Raw genomic sequence first — 23,769 nt, forward strand, 5'->3', positions numbered from 1 at the left:
CCGTAAGCATCCTGTCTCTCAGAGGCTGGTCCTTAGGCAGTCTCGAGCTGTGGTTTGAAGATCGGTTTGCCAACCGTGGCTTGCGCTTAGGTTACAGTTCAGAGTGTTCGGGAAATGGAGGAAGGAAGGGAAGGAAAAGATAATACCATGAGCCTGGGTCATGCCCCTCTGTCCCTCTCAAGTTGGGTGAATTTACTGGGGTGGTGGAAGCACCATCAAGTCACAGCTGACTTAATGGAGTTTCCAAGGCAGGACACAAACAGAGGCGGGTTGCCATTGCACTCCTCCGCACAGCGACCGTGTACTTCCTTGGTGGACTCCCAGTACCTACGGCAATGGCGGAGGGTTTCCAAGGCAAGAGATGGAACAGAGGTGGTTTGCCATGGCTTGCCTCTGCATAGCAACCACGGACTTCCTTAGTTGTCTCTCATCCAACTACTAACCCGGGCTGATCCGGCTTAGCTTCTGAGATCTGACGAGATTGAGCTAACCTGGGCCGTCCCCATCAGGTCAGAGATGGAACAGAGGCGGTTTGCCCTCGCCTGCCTCTGCCTAGCAACCCTGGACTTCCTCGGTGGTTTCCCATCCAAGTACTAACCCGGACCGACCCTGCTTAGCTTCTGAGATCTGACAGGACCAGGTTAGGCTGGGCCACCCAGGTCAGGGCATAAATTTATTTACATGAATATTTATAACGAAGTCTTTGGTGTGAGAGAGAACCTGTCTAAAGCAACAGCTATTACCCAATACATCCCAGGGGGGGGGGGGGGAAATATGAAATAACGACTGTCTCTTAACACAAAGAAGAACCAGAGTTACCAAACTAAAGCCCCACCTTCTCGGATATTAAAAGCCAGAAAAACAACAACAACAGTCAGCCAGCCAGCCAGCCTTCGTGTTCCTTCTGCCTTTTCCAGTCTGGTGATGGGTGAGTTTTTCCCCCCATTGTTTTTCTCTCTTGCAGGCAGAGAAGGCCTCTGTGCCCCCCCTTCAGCGGCACATCAGTGCCGAAGTGGTGCCGATGGGGCCCCCTCCCCCTCCCAAGCCCAAGCAGAGCAAGGACTGCACCTTCATGGAGAAGCTTCACGCGGTGGACGAAGAGCTGGCCTCCAGCCCCGTCTGCATGGATTCCTACCAGGTAACGCCTGCTTCTTTCTCCAAGCGCCTGTTGACAGTGAAGTCTTGGAATGTGTGGAGCAGCCTTATACCAAATCAGAGCATTGGCCCTTCAAAGTTAGTGTTGTCCACTCAAGAGGGTCAGTGGCTCGCCAGGGTCTCATGGTAGAGGTCTTTCACATGGCCTCTCGTCTCATCCTTTTAACTGGAGATGCTGGGGATCGAACCAGGGACCTTCTGCGTGCTGAGCAAGGTGCTTTGCCACTGGGCCAAGGCCCAATCCCAGGAGAAGAGTTGCTTCGGCCCCTGGCTCAGGAGAAGAGCTGCTTTCGCTGAACAATCCATAATGTGTCTCTGCTCCTGCTATACCCTCAGCAAGGCTGGTTTATGCTGCTGAAGGTCCATGAGGATAAAACGTTGTGTTTTTGTAGTTCTCTCAGAGTTCAAAGCGCTGCAAAGACATTCCCGTTTAATCCTCACAACAGGCTTGTGAGGTAGGCTGTTGCCGTTAGTGTCCTGCTGGGGATGAGGGCTGGGGATGAGATAGGGAGCCTGTCTCCTAGTGAGCTTGTGGTCAAAAGGTGATGTTTCAGCTGAAGGCCTCCCCAGCTTCTCTTAGCCAGTCTGCTATGCCAGTGCCTAAGTGGGTTTTTGAAAACCCTTATCTGTATCCCTTTTGAGTCTTTGAGAGCTAGGGGTGGCACCATCGTTTCAGACTCAGTCCAGTGCCATGTTGAAGGCCTAAGTGGGGGAAAAAAATTGGAGGTCCTATCTTGTGTGACCCCACCTTTCAAAGAAGGCTGGATGAGCGCAAGTCGCAGGGCTTTCTTTGTTGTGGCACCTCAACTCTGGAATTCCCCTACCCATGTTGATTTGCTGGCTGCCACACAATCCCCCCCCCCGGGCCCTTTGTTAGCAGAAACGTTTTGTTCTGGGGATTTTGTTTGTTTTTCTGCGGGTGTCCATCCCTGTCCCCGATTGGGTGAGTTGACTGGTCCTCGTCTCCCCCCCCCCTTTTGTATTTTTCTTTTGGCGTTTGTTGTATTTTTTTTATTTTTTTATTTCTGCCGAGCAGGTTCTTGAAGGGTTCTTAAAATGGACTTTAAAGTGGAATTTGCCCCGCCACACACAATTGAGCATACCAGTTTTTCCGTAGAACGAAATTTGAGTCCAGCGGCACCTTTAAGACCCAACAGAGTTCGATTCTGGGTATAAGCTCTCGTGTGCAAGCACCCTTCCTCAGGTACATCACACCGAAGGAGTGTGTGAAGACGTGAGCGTGCACCCGAAAGCTGCCTTATCCCGAGTTAAACTTTCTTGTTCTTAAAGGTGCCGCTGGACTCAGACGTTGTCCTGTTGTTTCAGACCAACACAGCGATCCCGCCCGAGTCTAGTTTTTTTGGTCTGTCTTTTTCTGTTTCCCATTTATTATCTGATTGCTTTCCATATTGGAAGCTCCCTTGCGATCTGCGAGGACTTGGGCACGTGATGGCTTTAAATAAGGCCATTCGGGTGGCCTTGCTGGTCTGCAGTGGCGCAGTAGGATATAAGCTTCTGAGAATCGAAGCTCCCTTTGAAGGAGCTGCTCATGTCTGGCGAAGGGAGCTTTGGCTCTTGAAATCTTACACCCTGAAAATCTTGTTGGCCTCTAAGGTGTTCTTGAACTCAGACCTAACTGTTAAATAAAAAGGCAACAGATGGTGTGGAGAGGAGGGGGTACCTTTAGATTTTTCCTTTCCTTTTCTCTTTGGTATTTTTGCAATGGCTGCATGCCCGTGCCTGGAAGTCATGGTGACCTTTGGCAACTTCTGCTGGGGCACGGAGGACGTTTGGAGAAGTGGCTTGATGGCCTGCCTCTGCCTCCCGGCCCTGGTATTCTTTGGAGGTCTCCCATCCAAATACTTACCAGGGTTGCACCTGCTTAGCTTCCAAGATATGATGAGATCGGGCTTGCCTGGGCTATCCAGGTCAGGGCGAGAGGGTACCTTTAGATCATCCAGTGGCACCAAAGTGGCAGTTTGGTGTATTTATTTATTTTATTTGGCTTCTATCCCGCCCTCCCCGCATAGCAGGCTCAGGGCAGGCTACATCAAATTTGAGAAAACCCCAATATACAAAAATCTATACAATTAAAACAACCATAAAATACAACCCTATCCTTTATTCGATGCAGTTGTCATTAAAATTAACGCCTCACAGATGTGATCTCTGGTGTGCAGTTCTGACCCACTGAGGTGTAGTGGTTAAGAATGGCGGACTCTAATCTGGGAGAACCGGGTTTGATTCCCCGCTCCTCCACATGCAGCTGCTGGTGTGACCTTGGGTCAGTCACAAGTTCTCTCAGAGCGGCTCTCTCAAGAGCAGTTCTCAGAAGAGCTCTCTCTGCCCCACCTACCTCACAGGGTGTCTGTTGTGGGTGGGGTATAAAACCTCCTCCTCAAAGCATTTTACCCTTTGGCTCTTGAAAGCTCATATCCCGAAAATCTCGTCTGTCGCTAAGGTGCTGCTACTACTAAATCTAGCTCTATCCTGCTTTTGCTGATCTTTCAGGGAGCTTTCAGTGTACTAAAGCAATCACTAACCCTCCTCTGTTGGAACACTACTCGATAACGAAGGTTTTAAATAACTTTAAATCGAAGCAGGAGCAATTTGACTCCTAAAAAGCAGAACATACATGCAGCAGCAGCAGCAGCACTCTTTATCTTTAACAAACCAATAGACACCTTCTGGGCAGGCTGCACAAGATGGCTGCAGTGTTGTCTTGCCTGACTTCCCAGGCCAGGAGCTGTTGCTTGATTGGATATGGAGCAGAGGTCCATCAGTGGTTATTAGCCACAAGGTATAGATGGAACACTCTGTCTGGGGCCACTAGTGATGCTCTGCATTCTTGGTGCTTGGAGGGCCACAGTGTGCGGGGGGTTCTGGTCCTGCTGCTGGACCTCCTGACGGCGCCTGGGTTTTCGCCACTGTGTGACACAGAGTATTGGACTAGATGGGCCACTGGCCTGATCCAACATGGCTTCTCTTATGTTCTTGGTGCTGGGGGGGGGGCAACAGAGGGAGGGCTTCTGGAGTTCTGGCTCCACTGGTGGACCTCTGGATGGCGCATGGGTTTTGGCCACTGTGTGACCCAGAGTGTTGGACTGCATGGGCCATTGGCCTGATCCAACATGGCTTCTCTTTCGTTTTAATGATTATCCCAGCTGGAGTTGGCCTGGAGTTCCCTCCTCGGACCAGCTGTGCTGTCAGAGCAGGGAGCCATTTTGGATCCACGACAAATCCTAGCTTGAGCCCCACTGTCCTGACGTTGCTCTCTTCTTTCTCTTTTGTCCTCCCCCCCCCCCCCCCGGGTTAGCCTTTGGAAGACAGCTTGATCGCCTTCCGCACCCGCTCCAAGAGGCCCCTGAAGGACGTGCCCCTCGGCCAGCTGGAGGCGGAGCTCCGTGCCCCGGATATCACCCCCGACATGTATGACCCCAACACGGCGGATGACGAGGAGTGGAAGAGCTGGCTCGGCGGCCTTATGAATGACGATGTGGGAAATGAAGGTGAGGAAGCGGTTGCTGGGGGCCAGTTGATTTGGTGCGCCAGCTGGTAGTGCAAATCCCCGGTTATCAGAATGTGGAATTAAAGGGAGCACCAGGGTCTGTATTCTTACTTTTGACAGGTATGGCATATTTGTTCAATATACTAATGATAGTAATAAAGTGTTGTCAAATCCCTCATGGGGTTTCAAGGGCCGCAGTGGCTCAGAGGTTAAGACGCTGAGTTGCAGACTGGAAGGTCTGTAGTTTGGCCGTTCGAGACCCAAGTGCCGCATGACACAGTGAGCCCCCGTATCAAGCACCAGCTCCTGCCAGCCTAGCAGTCTAAAAGCAAGAGATTGCAAGTAGAAGAAGAAGAAGAGGAGGAGGAGGAGAAGAGATTGGATTTATACCCCGCCCTTCACTTCCCAAAGGTGTCTCAGAGCGGCTTACAGACTCCTTTCCCCTCCCCTCCCCACAACAGACACCCTGTGAGGCAGGTGGGGCTGAGAGAGCTCTGACACAAACTGTTCTTTTTCAAGGACAGCTCTTGTCAGAACTTATGGCTTGCCCAAGGTCATCCAGCAGGTGCGAGTGGAGGAGTGGGGAAGCAAACCCGGTTCTCCCAGATTAGAGTCCGCGCACTTAACCACTACACCAAACTGGCGTAGATAGATCGGTACGGCTTCAGTGGGAAGGTAACAGCATTCCGTGCACCTCAGCGTTTAGTCATGCCGGCCACATGACCACGGAAATGTCTTCGGACAGCGCTGGCTCTTTGGCTTGGAAATGGAGATAAGCACCACCCCCTAGAGTCATATTCGACTGGCTTTCGAGTGGGGGAAACCTTTACCTTTAAATGGGGTCTCCAAGGCAGGAGACGTTCAGAGGCGGTTTGCCATTGCCCGCCTCTGCCCAGCAACCCTGGCCTTCCTCGGTGGTCTCCCATCCCAGTACAAACCAGGTTCAACCCTGCTTAGTTTCTGAGCTCCGACAAGCTCTGGCTAACCTGGGTTGTTCAGGCTGCTTCAGCCTGTTGAAATCACATGGATGGATGGACAGTGACGTCAAGTTGCAGCTGAATGAACATAGGAACATAAGAGAAGGCTTCCAGGGCTCTTTTTGTAGAAAAAGCCCATCAGGAACTCATTAGCATAATAGGCCACACCCAATAGCAAAATCCATTAGCATATTAGGCCACACCCTGACAGCTCTGCTCATTACCACATTAGGCTGCACCCCCATGTTACCAGAAGTGTGGTCATCCAGCCACACCCACCTTTCCCTTCTTATTCTGTTTACCTTGTTTGTTGTCAAAACCCAGGGCTTTTTTTGTAGCAGGAACTCCTTTGCATGTTAGGCCACACATCCCTAATGTAGCCAATCCTAATGAGTTTCTGCTGTTGGGTGTGGCCTATTATGCTAATGAGTTCCTGCTGGGCGTGGCCAACTCGGGAGCCAGCCGGAACTCCGTGCCTGTGCGTTCCAGCCCAAAAATAGCCCTGAGAGAAGCCAATGTTGGATTGGGCCAAAGGCCCATCCAGTCCAACACTCTGTGTCACACAGTGGCCAAAAATACCAGGGGCCATCAGGAGGTCCTGTAGGGTTTTCAAGGCCAGAGACAGAACAGAGGTGTGCCGTTGCCTCCCTCTGCATAGGAGACTTCTTTGGTGGTCTCCCGTCCAAGTGCCAACCAGGGCCGACCCTGCTTAGCTTCCAAGGTCTGAGGAGGCTGGGCTAGCTTGGGCCGCTCGAGGATGATCTTGTGCCCTGCTTGGCCCACCGCCTTTTCCTTCCCCTGAGAAGTCTGTCTTCTGCTCACAGACCCAGCGGGACGAGGGCATGGAGGGACGGGGAGGAAGCTTCTCCTTTAGCCCCGGTTAAGGATGTTTGTTTGTTTGTTTTTATCTCACAGATGAGGCCGATGACGACGACGACCCCGAGTACAACTTCCTGGAGGACCTGGACGAGCCGGACACGGAGGATTTCCGCAATGACCGGGCCGTGAGAATTACAAGTACGTTTCCCAGCTGCTGCTTGTCGTGACCGTTTTGTGGCTGTGCGTAAAACGAAATAAAAACCCGGATTTCTTTCTGCAGCATGGAGGAGGGAAGGCAGTCAGTGCCCTAGACGAAATCTGAGGTCCTTGACACCAGAGGCCAAGATTATTGACATACCTTTACCTGTCTAGTGCATGTTTACCTCGTCTATCCTCCATGTAGTTCAGGATGACGTACATGTCCCTCCCTTCCTCGATGTAGACCCACAATGGCCCTGTGAGGTAGGCTAGCTAAAAAGTGACTGGTCCAAGGTTGCCTAATCAGTTTCATGGCAAGACTGGAGATTTGAGCTTGCATCCTTGTTTGAGAGTCTAGCTCTGGGGTGTCAAATGTATGGCCCGTGGGCCGGAACCAGCCCATCCAGGGCTCTTATCCAGCCCACAAGCAACTGATCATGACCTTTATTGCCAGAAGACAGAGGTTGTGCATTTTGTCCCTGTATACTGTCCCAGTGCTGATGCGTTAATGGGCGGCAGAAGTGGGAGGGTGGGCATCAGGGAGATGCTGCAAGGAAATGCTGTAAGAGTGTTAACGTTTTAAGCATGTTTGCATTTTGAGTAAAAAAAAAATTGTTATTTGGGTTTGCCTGTGTCCCGTATAAAATTTATGTCTCCAGTACCCGGCATTACATTTTTATGGCACACGTGGCCCGGTCTGACAGAGTGACATTTATGTCAGATCCGGTCCTTGTAACTGTTGGGAAATTTGGTGAAGGTGCTTAGATATTCAGAGCTTGCAATGGATCTTTGTTCACTGGAGAGGAGGCATTTTCTGTCTGTGTAAGATCTACGAAGCAATAAACAGTTAAGGCTACATGCTTGCAACAGCAGAAAGACACAGATAGTAATGGAGATTCTTCTTTCTTCTTGACCCCTAGAAGGAAATCACCTGAATGCATTAACCAATGATTGTTAGTAAGTAGGCTCCAGTTTCCCGGGCTTTCTTCCCATTGGCTCTGTGCCAGGTTCCCTTCCAGGTCAGTCTAAACAATAGCACACAAGGTAAACACATTAACCCCATAATGACTGAATTTAGACCTCGCAACACACATATTTCCAACATCGACAAATGAGTTTGACACCTCTGGTCTAGCTGCTCCATCCCACTTGTTCTCCCTTGCCTGCAAAAAATTCAAGCCAAGTAGCATTTTTTTTAACAACCCCCCCCCCCCCCCAAAAATCACTTCACAATTAGATTGCAACAGTTTGTATGCCTGCAAGCAGGGGTTCTGTTGTCCTTAATATTCCTGGTTTCCCCCCCTTATTTTTTAAAATACTGTCTTGTATTTGTTTAGGCTGCTCAGAGAGATGATAAACACAGTAATCATCCCGTCTGTTTTTGTTAAGAATCGACTGCCGTGACAAATCACAGGCACTTACCAGTTTTACGAGCAGGAAAAGCACAGGATTAAGCAGATCAAAGAGTGCCACACAGCCTGAATTGTATAAATTATTCAGGGTGCAGATAAGAGTGTTCTTCTTACAGCCCAAGTGGTATCTCTGTTCACATTAAGTGAACACCGTTGCAGAGAACTGTGAAGCCATGAATAATTTCGATCAGATTAGCAGCTGTGGGGGAAAAGATTCAAACAGGGAAGCTCTGTGGTTTATTTAATTTTACCTGCTTGTTAGATTTTTATCCCACTCCTAAGAAGCTCATTGTATAAGGTCCTGCTCCCCAGAGTTGCCAACTCCAGGCTAGGAAATTCCTGGAGATTTGGCAGTAGAGTCTTGGGAGGGCAAGGGAAATAATGCCATAGAGCTCACCCTCCAAAGCAGTCATTTTCTCCAGGGTAACTGATTGTGGTTGCCTGGAGACCAGTTGTAATTCTGGGAGATCTCCAGGCCTCACCTAGAGGTTGGCAACTCTATCCCATTTACTGGAGCTCAGTTGTAATTCTGGGGGATCTCCAGGCCATGCCTGGAGGTTGGCAATCCTAGCCCATTTTATTCTTTCAGCAACCTAATGATGTCGTCTAGGCTGAGGGAAAGCAATTGTCCTGATATCATTTGGAGAGCTCTTGAACTGGTCATTTGTTTAAGAGCTGTATATTCTACCTACTAACCCTTGGAATTTTTGAAGCGTCTTACAATGATTAAGAGGTCCATAAAATCCAAATAATTAAAACAGGGAGGCATACAATAAGAACAGAATAATGACTCATCGCTCGATCTAATAATAGATGGGTTTGGACTCCTGTGAGGATAATGAAAGCCGTATATTAGGAGCCAACCACAAACCAGGTAGGGATTTGTTACATTCTTGGAGGAATCCCCTGGTAGGAAGAGAAATGACTCTGGTAATTAACTGAAAGGAAAAAACCTCACCTGACGAGGACTGAGCGTTCCCCAAGGAGGTGGAGAATGTTGAGAGCAGTGGAGAATTAGTAAGAGGAGAGGAAAAAAGCACACAGAGAGATGGAGATATCAACCTGCTGAAGCCCTCAAGAGTTTAAAGACGTTGGCTGAGTGATTAACGCAGCAGAGGTGCTCAGACTGATCCAAGTGCAGATAAAGCTTTATTTGGGGACTAACGTACTTTGATAGTAAAGAGAAGAGGCAGAGACAGGGTCCTGGCTACATCACTGGCTGAGAGATGGAGAGTTGTGGCACTTCTGAGAAGAAGCCGGGTCTTGCCCTAAGAGTGGCAAACCGGAGACGGACAAGGAACGACATTTAAGAGGAAAGAAGGGGCTGAGCTCAGTATCTATATATCTAATAGTGAAGTGGCCCCCTCTGTGCGGATATCTAAATCCGCACTTCGGGGGCACTTGGGGGGCAGGGAGAGGTTTGTGCACACGTGGGGCAGTCCCCACGTGTGCACAAAAATCCTAAATGTTGAAAAAAGAATCGGGGGGATGTTTAAATCCCCCCGAAACTCACAGAGCGTCCCCTGCGCATGCGCAGGGAACGCTCTGCGACTGAGGCTGCCGCCGCCGCCGCTTGGAAGGGAAGCGGCGAGCCGGGAGGGGGGGCCCTCGGCTCGGGGCCGGGGGGGAGGGGAGGAGAAAAAGCCTCCGCCGCTTGGGAGGGAAGCGGGGAGCAGGGAGGGGGGCCCAGAGCGGCGAGGGTGGGCGGCCGGGGAAAAGCGGGGGCGGGGGGGACGGCGAGGAGCCGGGAGGGGAGAGGCAAGGGGGGGAAGGCAAGGGGGTGGAGGACACGGGGAAACAGCGGGATGGGGGGGTACTTACCTTTTCCTGCTGCTTCCTCTGCCTCCGTCCTGCGAGTATCACGGGTCCACCCCTTGTTCTATCTAACTGGCCTTTCCTTTTGTTGACCCCCCCTGCAGGGTTCTTTTCTTCTTTTCCCCTACACTACACTTTGCTTATTCCAACAAAAGAATCCTGGAGGGAGATTTCCAAAAGGCACCCCCCCCAATTTAGGCACTTAGCTCGATAAATTTTTAAAAAAGCAAAGCAGAGCCATAAAAAATAATTCAAGGAGGGGCAGGAGGCAAACTGAAATGCCACTGAAAGCCTGGTCAATACTACTGGAGCAGTCTTATGCCGGGTGTCTTCAAGAAGTATGTTCCATTAGTCCAAGGGCCTCGGTCTCAAGACTGTGTCCTACGTGTGAGTTTTTCCTTATCTGCTTTGCGACTCGCGTGGCTCTGATGCCCCACTGATGTCTGATGGAGCCTTCCGCCTTCCGCCAAGCTGAATGGTCCCGTTGAGAATCGTGCCTGTTTTGTGTCTTGCAGAGAAAGAGGTGAACGAGCTGATGGAAGAGCTGTTTGAGACGGTAAGGCTCCAAGTCAGGCTTGCAAAATAACTTCACGAAAGGTGTTATCCCCGAAATACTTTCTGTGGCGGAACGGGCCTGTTCTGACTTACAGACCCTGTTCTGCCAGCCCCCTCCTTAAAAAGGTAAAGGTTCCCTTGCTCGAAAGCCAGTCGAATCCGACTCTAGGGTTGCGGTGCTCATCTCCGTTTCAAAGCCGAAGAGCCAGCGCTGTCTGAAGACGTTTCCGTGGTCATGTGGCCAGCATGACTAAACACCAAGGCGCACGGAACGCTGTATGCTGAACTACCGACCTTCCACAGCCTGCAGTTCAGCGTCTTAACCACTTGAGCCACCACAGCTCCAGCCCCCTCCTTGGCCTGTGCCAATTCCTGGAGGGTGCTATTCCACTTCTTCCTACTAGGGTATTGCTGCCACCACTGTCCTTTTGGGGTCTTCCTGCCAGGAAGGACAGACTCCCGACACCCCTTCTCACCCCTTCTCAAACTGAGGCTCTGCCTCTGGCCTCCTGCTTAACACAGGGACCAAATTCCTTCTTTGGGGATCCCCTGGAGGATTGGCAACGGGTGCCTTGACTGCTTGCCTTCCCCCGTCCTGGGACTCTCCTCTTACAGTAGCGTGGTCTAAGGCGGTTGGGGGGACTATGTGGTCCAGAGAACACTACCAGCTTCAAAAAGTAAAATATTTATTAAAAAGAGAAAAAGGCTGCAAGCATACTTTTAGCACAGCACCAGATCAGCAGCCAGAAAGACAAATAAAAGTTGGTCATAATTGCATCCTTCTTTCTCTGGTTCTAAACTTACTCTACTAGATGTTGAAACAGAGTAGGCAGTTTCAAGTTTAGGAAGTTACAAAAGGTTCTTAAGATGTTCCATGACCTAGGCTCTCTGCAGCCAGCAGGCCAGGCCACATGCTCCTGGCGTGTAGATCAGAGCTCAGCTGTCTGTCCTTTCCCCACAGATCAGCACCAAGTGTAAAGAGAGACCCTCCCTCCCTCCCTCCTGGGAGCAAGCATTAAACCCCTGGCTCCACCCATTCTACATCACTCTCCACCCCCTTTGACCTGGTCCGCCCAGGTCACCCGTGGACCCTGGGGACACCCAGGTGCATCCTGGGAGCCCTCTTTGCAGGGATTCTGGGAGATCTCCAGGCGTGACCTGGAGATTCCGAACACCAAATCCCTCAGTTCCTTTGCAAGACAATCTATTTACATAACTACATTACATAACTATGACATAACCTTCTGCCCTTCTAGAGAGAAGAGAAAAAAACCCCAGGAACACTTTAAAAACTCAGAAGGGGGTGGGTGGGTTTCTCCACACTTTCATTAACCTGGTGGTGGTGGAGGAAATACAGTTCCCTTTGAGTGCAATTACTGTGATGTTTATTTGTATCTCAGTGTTGATGTATGATATGCCATGAGCACATACAGTCATATTTGGGAACGCTGTATTTGTTTTGGGTTGTGGACCACCAACTCATTATAGAAGTTTTATTTGTTATTTAAATACTTATTCAATATATCCTATCCTCAGACATTTCAAGGGTATATAATCTTTGATGGACTTCCCTGGGCGTTTTTCTGCTGTTTTCTAACAGAATATAAATCCATAAAGTAGCAAATACCTAAAACGACCTATATAACAAATTCTGGCTATTGTACTTCGGTCATACTATGAGAAGACAAGACTCGCTGGAAAAGACAGTAACGCTAGGGAAAGTGGAAGGCAGCAGGATAAGAGGGAAGACCCAACAGGAGATGGATGGACTCAGCCAAAGAAGCCCACGGCCCTCAGTTTGCAAGACCTGAGCAAGGGGCTGTTAACCGATAGGATGTTTTGGAGGACCTTCATTCCTAGGGTCACAGTACTTAACATGCACATTATTAAGGGTGATTGAGGTGGGGGTAGCCATGTTGATCTGACGCAGCAGAGCAAAATTTGAGTCCAGTGACCCCTTTAAGACCAACAAAATTTTATTCAGGGTATGAGCTTCCGTGTGTGTATACCTTGAATAAAACTTTTTTTTTTTGGAAGCAGACAAATTGTAAAATCAACCAAACCGCAGGGAAAATAAAAAGGGGGTTACATGGTGCCTGAAACTACGGGTCCCAGAAGGGCTTCTGTAGGGAAGAAAAGCCAAAGTCAAGGTGCCGCAACCGAGAAGTACCTTCCTTGCGATACGGATTTGTATACTTGAGATTTCATGCAGGCTGCGCAAGGTGCTAAAAAACCCTGTTAATCCTGGAAGCTTAAGTCACACAGGCTGAATTTCCCGTGTGGCACCAGTCCTCCTCAGCTTTGGATGCAGAGTCTCTCTTGACCATGATCAGCAGTTGAAATTCTTTGTTTTCCCCCTGGGGTTGCCTCGCTCACCCCGATGCCCTGCGTCTCCACTCAGTTCCAGGACGAGATGGGTTTCTCCAACGTGGAGGACGAAGGGCCGGAGGATGAAGACAGTGCTGCAGAGGCCCGGCCGACTTTTAACACTCCCCAGGTGCTCAGGTAGGACTCCTCTTTGTCTTGTGGGCCTGACCTCGCTCTCTTGTTGTCATGTGATAAGGGTCTTGTTCATTGCCGGCCCCGCATTTGGTTTGCTTTCTGCTTTCTGGGAACCCTTTCTGCATCGTCCGGCTAGCCCCTGGAACCATCTGCTTTACGCAGGGGCTCCGTAATGGAGACACCAACAGGGAAAAGATCAAGAGCCCGTTCGCGGGGAGGGCGGGGTAAAAATGCAATAAATAAAATAAAATAAAAAGATGGGTGGCCGTGCTAGTCTGTCTACAGCAGTAGAAGAGAGCAAGAGTCCAGTAGCGCCTTAAAGACTAACAGAATTTGTGGCTGGGCAGGAGCTTTCGTGAGACACTGCTCACTTCTTCAGATAGATCAAGCTGCGTAGTCGTGTTAGTCTGCCTGTAGCAGTAGAAAAGAGCAAGAGTCCAGTAGCACCTTCGAGACTAAACAAATTTGTGGCAGGGTAGGGGCTTTCATGAAACACTGCTCACTTCTTCTAGCACCATATTAATTAATTTATTTATTTTTCGTATTTGTACCCCGCCCTCCCCAATGGGCTCAGGGCGGCTTACAGAGGCAAGGAAACCTTGCCATAATAAAAACTAACAAGGTTTTTAGGATATAAACTTTCCAGAGTCAATGCTCCCTTTGTCAGATAGGAGTAGGAATTGAGATCTCTGAGTCCTTTTGTCCCAGTCTGAAGGTGGTGGCAGCGGTGGGAGTGAGAGTGTCTAGTCCAATCAGTGTCAGGCGTGAGTGTCCAGTCCAATCAGTGTCAGGTGAGAGTGTCTAGTCCAATCACTGTTCTTCTGGTGAGCAAGCCTCTAACTTTCCTGCCAGAGCTGCGATGGCACAGGGCGTGTCTCCTTGTTTTGTGGGGCAGACAGGCTGAAGGGGTTGCTGACTCTGTTTGGGAAGGGAGACAGAGGAACCGCTGGGCCTTGACTGTCCTCTTTAGCTTGAGCAGTACTGGAGGGGACGGGCAAGAGCATCTCTGCTCAGCTACAGGACTGGTGCAGCAGTACACATGGTCTTGGCATCCCTTGCACGGTTGGGTGGGGCGTAGGAGGGTGTGTGTGTGAGAAAGAGAGAGGTGCTCAAAGATGCACACGCCTACCCAGCCACCTCCCGGGTCCCCTGTGTTTCTGAACCGAGTGGCATGAGCTGTGAGAGTCACGTTCCTGGGTTGAAGCTTGCCTTAGTTACAGGCTCGCTGGGCGCAGGCAAGTCGTTCTCAGTGGGAGTAGATGTGGGTTGCAGGCGTCATCCCAGGCTCAGCTCCTGATTCCTCCAGAAGCAGGGAGGAGGGAAACAGAAGAGAATAACCGAGATGGTGAGGGGGTTGGAGCACCTTCCCTCTGAGGAAAGGCTGAAGAGCCTGGGACTTTTCGGTTTAGTAGAGACGACACGTGAGAGTTTTATAAAAATTATGCTCGGGGTGGAGAAAGTTGACACAGAGAAATTTTCCTCCCTCTCCCAAAATGCTAACACTCGAGGGCCTCCAATGAAGCTGATGGGCAGTAGGTTCAGGACAAACAAAAGGAAATACTACTTTACATAGAGAGTGATTAAAATATGGAATTTGCTGCCAGAGGATGTAGTGATGGCCACAGTAACAGACAGCGTTCTAAAGGGATTAGACAGGTTTATGGAGGAGAGGTCTATCAGCGGCTGCTAGCCATGGGGAGCTGTGGGGAACCTCCATGTACAGAGGCACTAAACCTCTGAATCCCAGTGCTAGGAGGTAACAGCAAGGGAAGGCCTCAGCCTCTACGAAGAAGAGAAGAGGAAGAAGAGTTTTTATACCCCGCTTTTCTCTACCGTAAGGAGTCTCAAAGTGGCTTACAGTCGCCTTCCTTTCCTCTCCCCACAACAGGCACCTTGTGAGGCAGGTGGGGCTGAGAGACTGCTGAGAGGAACTGGGACTGGCCCAAGGTCACCCTGCAGGCTTTATGGAGAGAAGGAATGGGGAATCAAACCCACCGCTCTTAACCACTATCCCACGCTGGCCTCTCTTCCCTGTTGCTGGCCCTCCAGAGGAACTGGTTGAGGCCACTGTGCAAGGCGGGATGCTGGGCTAGATGGACCCTCACTGGTCTGATCCAGCAGGACTCTTCTGATGTTCTTATGAGGGGAAGGCCTCGGCCTCTCTGCCCTGTTGTTGGCCCTCCGGAGGAACTGGTTGAGGCCACTGTGCAAGGCGGGATGCTGGGCTAGATGGACCCTCACTGGTCTGATCCAGCAGGACTCTTCTGATGTTCTTATGAGGGGAAGGCCTCGGCCTCTCTGCCCTGTTGTTTGCCCTCCAGAGGAACTGCTTGAGGCCACTGTGTGAGATGGGGTGCTGGACTAGATGGAGCCTCACTGGTCTGATCCAGCAAGGGCTCTTCTTATATTCTTATGAGGGGAAAGCTTGGGTCTCTCTGCCCTGTTGCTGGCCCTCCGTCCAGAGGAACTGTTTGAGGCCCCTGTGTGAGACGGGATGCTGGGCTATATGGACCCTCACTGGTCTGATCCAGCAGGGCTCTTCCGATGTTCTTATGAGGGGAAGGCCTCAGCCTTTGTGCCCTGTTGTTGGCCCTCCAGAGGAACTGGCTGAGGCCACTGTGTGAGACAGGATGTTGGACTAGGTGGACCACTGGTCTGATCCAGCAGGGCTCTTCTGATGTTCTTGTGAGGGGAAGGCCTCGGCCTCTCTGCCCTGTTGTTGGCCCTCCAGAGGAACTAGCTGAGGCCACTGTGTGAGACAGGATGCTGGACTAGATGGACCCTCACTGTTCTGACCCAGCAGGGCTCTTCTGATGTTCTTATGTTAAACTCTCCCACGAGGCTGTTTCGTAAGTTCAGCTGCGCTCCCTTCCAAAAAAGCCTGGCTAGTTTGGGAGTGGCATTAACCCCAAACATGTCCTTAGCCTTAAAATAGTTACTTTGGCTGCATTTGCGACCTTTGATGCACCTCACCCCTTGGTCCCGCTGTAGGTTTGAAGAGCCCCTGGCCAACCTGCTGAAACAGCACCGGACGGTGAAGGAACAGCTGGAGCAGCTGCGCATGAAGAAGTCGGTCATCAAGCCGCCCCTGGAGGTGGAGACTCCAAAGCCGCCATGCAAGAAGCCTCCTGTCCTGACCCTGGACGCCCGGCAGAGGAAGAAACTCCAGCATCAGATGCAGCAGGTTAGCCCCTGGGAGCAGTGACCTGCCAGGCAGGTCCCATTTGCTTTGTGCCCACACCGCCTTGTGCTTCTTGAGCACTGGCAGCATCTGGGTGTTCAGGGGGCGTCGCTGGCAATGAGCAGACCTCTGGGGGGAGGGGCCGTGGCTCTGTAGAAGAGCCTCTGCTTTGCATGGGGGGGGGGTCCCCAGGTTCAGTCTTCAGCATCTCCCCTTAAAAGCACCAGGCAGTAGGTGATTATGTAGAACATCAGCGAAGCCATGTTGGATCAGGCCCAAGGCCCATCCAACCCAACGCTCTGGGTCACACAGTGGCCAAAACCCAGGTGCCATCAGGAGGTCCACCAGCGGGGACAAAAACATCAGAAGCCCCTCCCACTGTTCCCCCCCCCCCCAAGCACCAAGAATGCAGAGCATCACTTGCCCCAGACAGAGTGTTCCATCTGTACCTTGTGGCTAATAATCAATGGGATTTCCCAGGGTATGTGCTTTTGAGAGGCAGAGCTCGCTTCGTCGGAATGGCGAGGGCCTACCTGGCTTCTCCTGACGAAGGGAGCTTTGACTAACGAACACACGAAGGCTGCCTTCTACTGAATCAGACTTGTCAGGCCGCCAAAGTCGACCTTGTCTACTTGGACTGGCAGCGGCCCTCCAGGGTCTCAGGCGGAGGGTCTTTCCCGTCACCCACTGCATGTTCGTTTCAACTGGAGATGCCGGGGATTGAACCTTTGGACCTTCCGCATGCCAAGCAGAGGCTCTGCCACTGAGCCACGGGCCCCTCCCATTACACCCCATTTATACCCTGGGAAATTGTGTTGGTCTTTAAGGTACTACCAGACTCAGAAGTAGGTTCTGATGCTACTGCCAGTCCAACTGTGTTGGGTGGCTTTTAGGAGTCCTGGTGGTATGAGAGAGTTGCCACTTATGATATTTGGGTCCCTTGGACTGAAATTGGACTCGTGGGGAGCAGGGCAGGGCTCTTTTTGTAGAAGAAGCCCAGCAGGAACTCATTAGCATAATAGGCCACACCCAACCACAGAAACTCATTAGCCTATTAGGCCACACCCCTGACAGCACAGCTCATTAGCACATTAGGCTTCACCCCCATGTTACCAGAAGTATGGTCATCCAGCCACACCCACCTTTTGCTTCTTATTCTGTTTGCCTTGTTTGTAGCTTTTTTTTGTAGCAGGAACTCCTTTGCATGTTAGGCCACACACCCCTAATGTAGCCAATCCTACTGAGTTCCTGCTGTTGGGTGTGGCCTATTATGCTAATAAGTTCCTGCTGGGCGTAGCCAACTTGGGAGCCAGCCGGAACTCCGTTCCTGTGCGTTCCTGCCCAAAAATAGCCCTGGAGCAGGGGAACTGCTGGGATTCTGATCCTCTTGTCTTTTACGAGCTTTGTTGGAAGACTTTTCAGAGAGCTGTCGGTCTTCTTTCCAGAAATCCTGGAAGTGTAACGTTGAGCCTTAGGGATGTGGTGGGCTGGAAGCTTTAAGTTAAACATAGTGGAGTCAGGTCCTGGTGCGGTGTATCTCAGGGTGCCTGTAGATAACATCGATTTCCCGTGGGAAAACCCCCCACACCCGATGGCTTTCCTGTCTTCTGTCCACAGCACGTCCAGCTCCTGACCCAGATCCACCTCCTCTGCAGCTCCACCCCCAGCCTGAGCTCTGAGGCCAGCACCACCGAGCTCTTCCTGGTAAGGCACGAGGATCAAAGCGGGGCTGCCGCCACGCTTCCTCTCCCCCATCGTTGGTGCTTCATTCCAGTTACTCAGAGGGGTGTGTGCGCGCGTGTATTTCCTTTGCCGGATGGCTGGAGAAGGGGGGTCGGCCTTTGGGGTGGAGGCCGCCGAGCAGCCGGAAGGAGGCAAAGCAAGAGAGATTGCTAATGGTGGGGCGTTCACGGGAGAATCGTCATTGTGCCCGAAAGCCGCAGCCGTCCAATTGCGGCGGAGCATTTAGTAGAATCAGTTTGCAAGACCCGAGCAGGGCTGTGAACGAGAGGACGTTCTGGAGGTAGTTAATTCACAGGGTCGGCGTACGTCGGAAGCGACTAGGCGGTACTTGATGCACACGTTTGGGAGAAACTTCGCGCGTATGTGTGATTCTCCCCCGGCCCCCAAGCTTTTCTCTGTTTCTATGAGGGCTAGAACCTTTTCTCTTTTGATTTCAGAAGGAATTTGCAAGGTCGGTGGGTAAGGCTCATAGGGGGGTGGGTACAGGGGATGAGGATCGGACAGGGAGCTGAGGGTAGGGGGATTCTAGGGGTCCGGGCCTCTTCCAGGGATCCCCAACGCCATTAGGGTTCTTTTCTATGGGTGGGTGGCGTCTGGCTAGGGAACTCAGCCCTCCAGAGGGAGAGAAACAGAACGAGAACACTTGCCTTAAGCTAGAAGTATTTATTAACTCTAAAACCATGCACAAGTAAAACCCAATAGCATATATTCGATATCAATACCCAATAAGCACCGAGGTGTCGAACTCATTTGTTACGACGGCCGGATCTGACATAAATGTCAGTTTGCTGGGCCGGGCCATGTGTGCCATAAAACGTAATGCCGAGTACCGGAGATAGAAACTTTATAAAGGGCAGCAGCCGGTAAGCTCTGAGCTGGTGGGTCCTCACTGCAGGGCCCCATGAGCTGGGAGGGGGGTGCAGAGGAAAATCTACATGGGCGGACAGGAGACCCAGCAGTGCAGCACTGGGCAGATGCTCCCAGGCGCGCGCGCGCGCACACACACACACACACACACACACACACACACACACACAGAGGCTTAAGGCCATCCAAGACCGCATCCCCGGAGCTGCACGCCAAGTGGAGATGTATGAATGTAGCTGCAGTGGCTCTCAGCTTACCAGTGAGGCTGCCCCTGAAGTTGAAGGGGTTCTGTTTGACTGCTGCGGACTCCACAATTGGAGTGGCCCCGCCCACTCACCCCTGAACAGCTTCCTGTTCCCTCCCTTGCACCAGTTGCTTGCGGGCCACATAACCGTGGACTGGCCGCTCCCAGCCCCCGGCCCTTGCATTTGACACCCCTGCAACATCATATAGAAAAATCCCAATACCTGATATAGTGTACACTTCAGAAAAAAAACCAAGGAATTCCTGGACTGTGGACCAAGACCTCACTCAATCCTAAATGGGGTGTTGGCCATACAGCCCCAAACAAAGCCCAAAGCCAGTTTGGTGTAGTGCTTAAGTGCGCGGACTCTAATCCGGGAGACCCGGGTTTGATTCCCCACTCCTCCACTTGCATCTGGCTGGATGACCTTGGGCAAGCCGTAGTTCTGATAAGAGCTGTCCTTGAAAAAGAGCAGTTTCTGTCAGAGCTCTCTCAGCCCCACCTACCTCACAGGGTGTCTGTTGTGGGAAGGGGGGGAAGGGAAAGGAGACTGTAAGCCGCTCTGAGACTCCCTTGGGTAGTGAAGGGCAGGGTAGAAATCCAATCTCTTCTTCTCTTCTTCTTCTTTTTATTCTCTTTTCAGCCAACAGGCGTCAATTAAAAATCTACCAGACTTGCCAAATACCAGCCCATATTAACATGAACTTTTGCTGGTGTGAAACTGTGCCTAGATATATTTTATTAACTGCGGCGTCAAAAAGACCTAGGCAGATATGTTTAGGCTTTGAAGGCCATGAAGTGTGAATTCACGCAAAGGTACATCTGCAGGGCAAGGCTTTAGTTCTTACACCTAGGCTGCCAGCAAGAGAGCAAAGGCTTCTGGGACTTCTGAACCAAGAAACCAAAGTTGGTTACAGCAAAACCTACATAGCATAGAGAAACAGAAAGGCCCAGGCTCGTTGAACCCCAAATCCTGCAACACTGAGCCGACACGTAGCCATCAGGAACAACTTCCTGGTTCCTTCCCCCAAATAATCCGTGTCTTTACAGGCTTCTCTGTTTGGTCAAAAGGACTTGTTCTTGTTGTGTCCTCAGTCACAATCACCAAAACCTTTATTGGCATAACAGCATGAATCCATATAGATTACAATAGGATCTGTGGTCAAAAAGACCATCTCTTCCTAGAGGCGTAACAAAAGGAATTTTGGTACAGATTAAATGCTTTTGCTCATTTTGTTGTGTTCTTTAAAGCAGGGCGGCTGTTTGAGCATCTAACCGCTTGCATACCACCTTGCTGTAGGGCTTTGCAATAAGCAATCATAAAATCTAGTGGGATGCCGCGCTAAACTACACATCTCAGTGCGCTGTATTTCTGGGCTGGAGGTGCAGTTCCCAACTCTGCATCCGTGACCCCGTCCGAAGAGCCTCCTCCCGCCTCCTCCCTCTCAGCCTCTTGCCCTTCTTTCTTCTTCCGCAGACCGAGCTGAACTCCTTTGCCCAGAGCGCCGCTCTCCTCCACCACCCGCTCAACCCCAAGGCCCAGACCTCCTTCCAGCCCTGCAACCTGAAGGAAGCCCTGCAGCTCGTGGAGGACTTCCATGCCCACGTCAAGGTGGAGGGGAGCCCACGCAAAGGCGTCAAAAAGAACGGTATGTAGAGTGGTCCATGTGTGGAGGCTTGGTGTGACTAGTTAGCCACTGAACCACATTGATCTGAGGCACAGGTCCCCAATATGGCGCCCATGGGCACCACGTAGGGCTGCCAAGTCGCCCCGGGGGGGCGGGGAAACCCCCGTCCTGGCGTGCGCGTCACCAGGAAGTGGCGCTATGACGCCGGGCACGCTGGGGGCGGGGCCACGGCCATACAAGGGAAAACTGGTTTTCCCTTGTATGGTCGTGGCCCCGCCCCCAGCGTGCCCGGCGTCATAACGTCACTTCCTAGTGACGTGCATGCGGCGTGTGCTTTGCGTGCGTGCGTGCACCCCAGGAGCCAGCCAGGAGTCCCCCATGGAGGAGGTGAATGCCACTTGGCAACCCTAGCACCATGGCACCCACCAGCAAGTGCTTTTAGGAAGCGGGAAGGACCAAGTGGAGCTTTTGCTCAGGAAGGAGATTTGGCTGGCTGTGCAGGTTCTTGAAAACGTTGCTTTGGTGGCAGCTGCCAGCGCAGCGCAAGGAGCTTCACTGTGTGGCTAAAGGTAAGCCAGGGTAGAAGAAGAAGAGGAGGAGGAAAAGGGGATTGGATTTATACCCCACTGTGTGAACCGGGAACTTCACTCTCAGTTCTTCTGCCAAAGCCAGTTGGGCCGGGTCTCAAGCTGGCAAAGAGCAACTTGTTTTTCTTTATCAACACTCCAAGCACTTTGCGCTTGAAAAGCTCACCTCTTCAGTCTCTGGTTCGCCTCTGGGGAAGGGAAGGGAGGCACCCATTAACAACACCGCTCCACAGTTCAAGTCTCGGAAAGCTCGACAGAGTTTATTGAAGATGATTACAAAGGAAGATAAGTAATCACTGCACCATAGCAGTGAGTATCAAACATACCAACATTCGCAGAGTTTCATGCTCCCTGGCCCTGTAGCCTGGAAAGTAAGTTAGCTTAGCTCTAAAGAAAGACATCCAATATTAAGCTGCCTGCTGGCCACTCAAGGCCAAGTAGCTAATTATTATTTGCAGCTGTGGAATTCTTAAAGAAAAAGGAAAAAACTCCAAGGTCTTCGGCTGAAACAGTTCACGGGGCTGGAGCTGAAACCACTTAGAGTGTCTATTTCAAATTAACCATCTAAAAATGAAAAGAGAAGCACGTGCTGCTTCCCTCCACCCTCCCTTCACTTGGAGTCTCAGAGCGGCTTACAAACTCCTTTCCCTTCCCCTCCCCACAACAGACACCCTGTGAGGTAGGTGGGGCTGAGAGAGCTCTTTCGAGAACTGCCCTTGAGAGAACAGCTCTGAGAGAACTTGTGACTGACCCAAGGTCACACCAGCAGCTGCAAGTGGAGGAGTGGGGAATCAAACCCGGCTCTCCCAGGTTAGAGTCTGCGCTCTTAACCACTGGACCAAACTGGCTAACCATTTTGTGGCTGGCTCCACCTCCTGTGGCAGCCATTTTAAGGCAGCCGTTGTGCGGCCGTGCCCTCCGTGCTGTGTCAGATGGCTATGGGGGGGTAAAAAGGTTGGGTTGTCCAAAATCTGACCCTGCACTGCCAGTGAAAGGGGGCACAACGTGAGTGGATCGCTCCCAGGGCAAAGCCCGCTCAAGGTAATCGGAGGAAGGGTGTGTGTTCGATCCATTCACAAGTGCTCAGGTTTGGTGTCCGTCGGGGGGGGGGGGCAGCAGGAAACAGAGGGGCTGCTCTTCCACCTGAGAGCCCAAAGTAGCTGATGCTTGATCTCCGCCAGCCTTCAAGGCCAAATTTGCTTACTGTTAGCGGTAGAAGAAGAGTTGGTTTTTAGACCCCGCTTTTCTCTATCTCAAGGAGTCTCAAAACAGCTCACCTTCCCTTCCCTTCCCCTCCCTATAACAGGCACCTTGTGATGAGGCAGGTGGGGCTGAGAGAGCTCTGAGAGAACTGGGACTGGCCCAGGGTCACCTAGCAGGTTTCATGTGGAGGCAGAGTGGGGAATCAAACTCGGCTCTCCAGATTAGAGTCCGCCTCTTTTAACCACTGTACTACTTTGGCTCTTTGCTACTCTTCTCCCCTCAACAGGCACCTTGTGATGAGGCACGTGGGGCTGAGAGAGCTCTGAGAGAACTGGGACTGGCCCAAGATCACCCAGCAGGCCTCATGTGTCTCAAAGAGGCTTACAATCGCCTTCCCTTCCTCTCCCCACATCAGGCACCTTTTGAGGGAGGTGGGGCTGAGAGAGTTCTGAGAGAACTGGGACTGGCCCGAGGCCACCCAGCAGGCTTCACGTGTCTCAAAGCGGTTTACAATCACCTTCCCTTCCCATCCCTACAACAGACACCCTGTGAGGCAGGTGGGGCTGAGAGAGTTCTGAGAGAACTTGGGACTGGCCCAAGGCCACCCAGCAGGCCTCACGTGTCTCAAAGCGCCTTACAGTCGCCTTCCCTTCCTCTCCTCTTCTTCCGCCTCCTCTCCCCCACTCGTGTGCTCTTCCTGCAGCCCAAGACGTCCAATGCCTGCCGAAGCAAGTTGCCTGGATCCTGGCCACGAGGCAGGTCTTCATGTACCCGCAGCTGCTGCCCATCTGCGCCCTGAAGGCCAAAACGCCCCGCGACAAGATCATCTTCACCAAAGGGGAGGACAAGTAGGTGCTCGAGGGTGGCGCTGAGCGGCCGGCCGAGTGCCCTGCACGCCGCATGGCTTTCTGCATGGCCGCAAATGCTGTCAGGGGAGAGGCAGAGAGCTGGTCTGTTTTCAGCTACGAAGGGATGGATCCTGAGCGTCCGTCCTGGTAACAGTGGCAGCTTCCCCTGACTCATGTGGTGAGGCCTCTTTGGCTGGGGGGGGGAGGCATTGGCTTTTCTTTCTTTTGGTGAGTATTTGTGTATGTGTGTTATCAGGGGTCATTTTGTAGAAAAAGAGGTGCAGGAGCTAATTAGCATAAGCATAACTCATTAGCATAATTTATTTGCATATGCCACACCCCCTGACATCACCGGAAGTGTGTCAGAAGGCAACACCCACCGCTCAGGCTCCACTGGACTGTTTTGGATTGCTAGCTATTGGGGGGGAGGGAACGTGCAGATCTGTCCTCGCAGAGGAGGGAGAGCTTGTACCTGAATAAAACTTGGTCTTAAAGGTGCCACTGGAGTGTTTTGGATTGCTAGCTAT

The 23,769-nt window shown here is 51.6% G+C and overlaps 1 protein-coding gene across 1 annotated transcript in view; it reads left to right on the forward strand.

The window, feature by feature from the left end:
• Positions 1–23,769, forward strand: part of GON4L (gon-4-like (C. elegans)) — a 67,341-nt gene that overhangs the window by 12,765 nt on the left and 30,807 nt on the right. Inside the window, exons 9-17 of the mRNA XM_015422175.1 lie at positions 965–1,138; positions 4,472–4,664; positions 6,556–6,657; positions 10,400–10,440; positions 12,841–12,944; positions 15,933–16,125; positions 17,740–17,826; positions 20,454–20,625; positions 23,098–23,242. Coding sequence (XP_015277661.1) covers positions 965–1,138; positions 4,472–4,664; positions 6,556–6,657; positions 10,400–10,440; positions 12,841–12,944; positions 15,933–16,125; positions 17,740–17,826; positions 20,454–20,625; positions 23,098–23,242 — 1,211 coding nt within the window. The remainder of the gene's footprint in view (positions 1–964; positions 1,139–4,471; positions 4,665–6,555; positions 6,658–10,399; positions 10,441–12,840; positions 12,945–15,932; positions 16,126–17,739; positions 17,827–20,453; positions 20,626–23,097; positions 23,243–23,769) is intronic.

The sequence above is a fragment of the Gekko japonicus genome, unplaced genomic scaffold (genome assembly GCF_001447785.1).
Source record: "Gekko japonicus isolate JY-2015 unplaced genomic scaffold, Gekko_japonicus_V1.1 scaffold1009, whole genome shotgun sequence".
NCBI lineage: Eukaryota > Metazoa > Chordata > Lepidosauria > Squamata > Gekkonidae > Gekko > Gekko japonicus.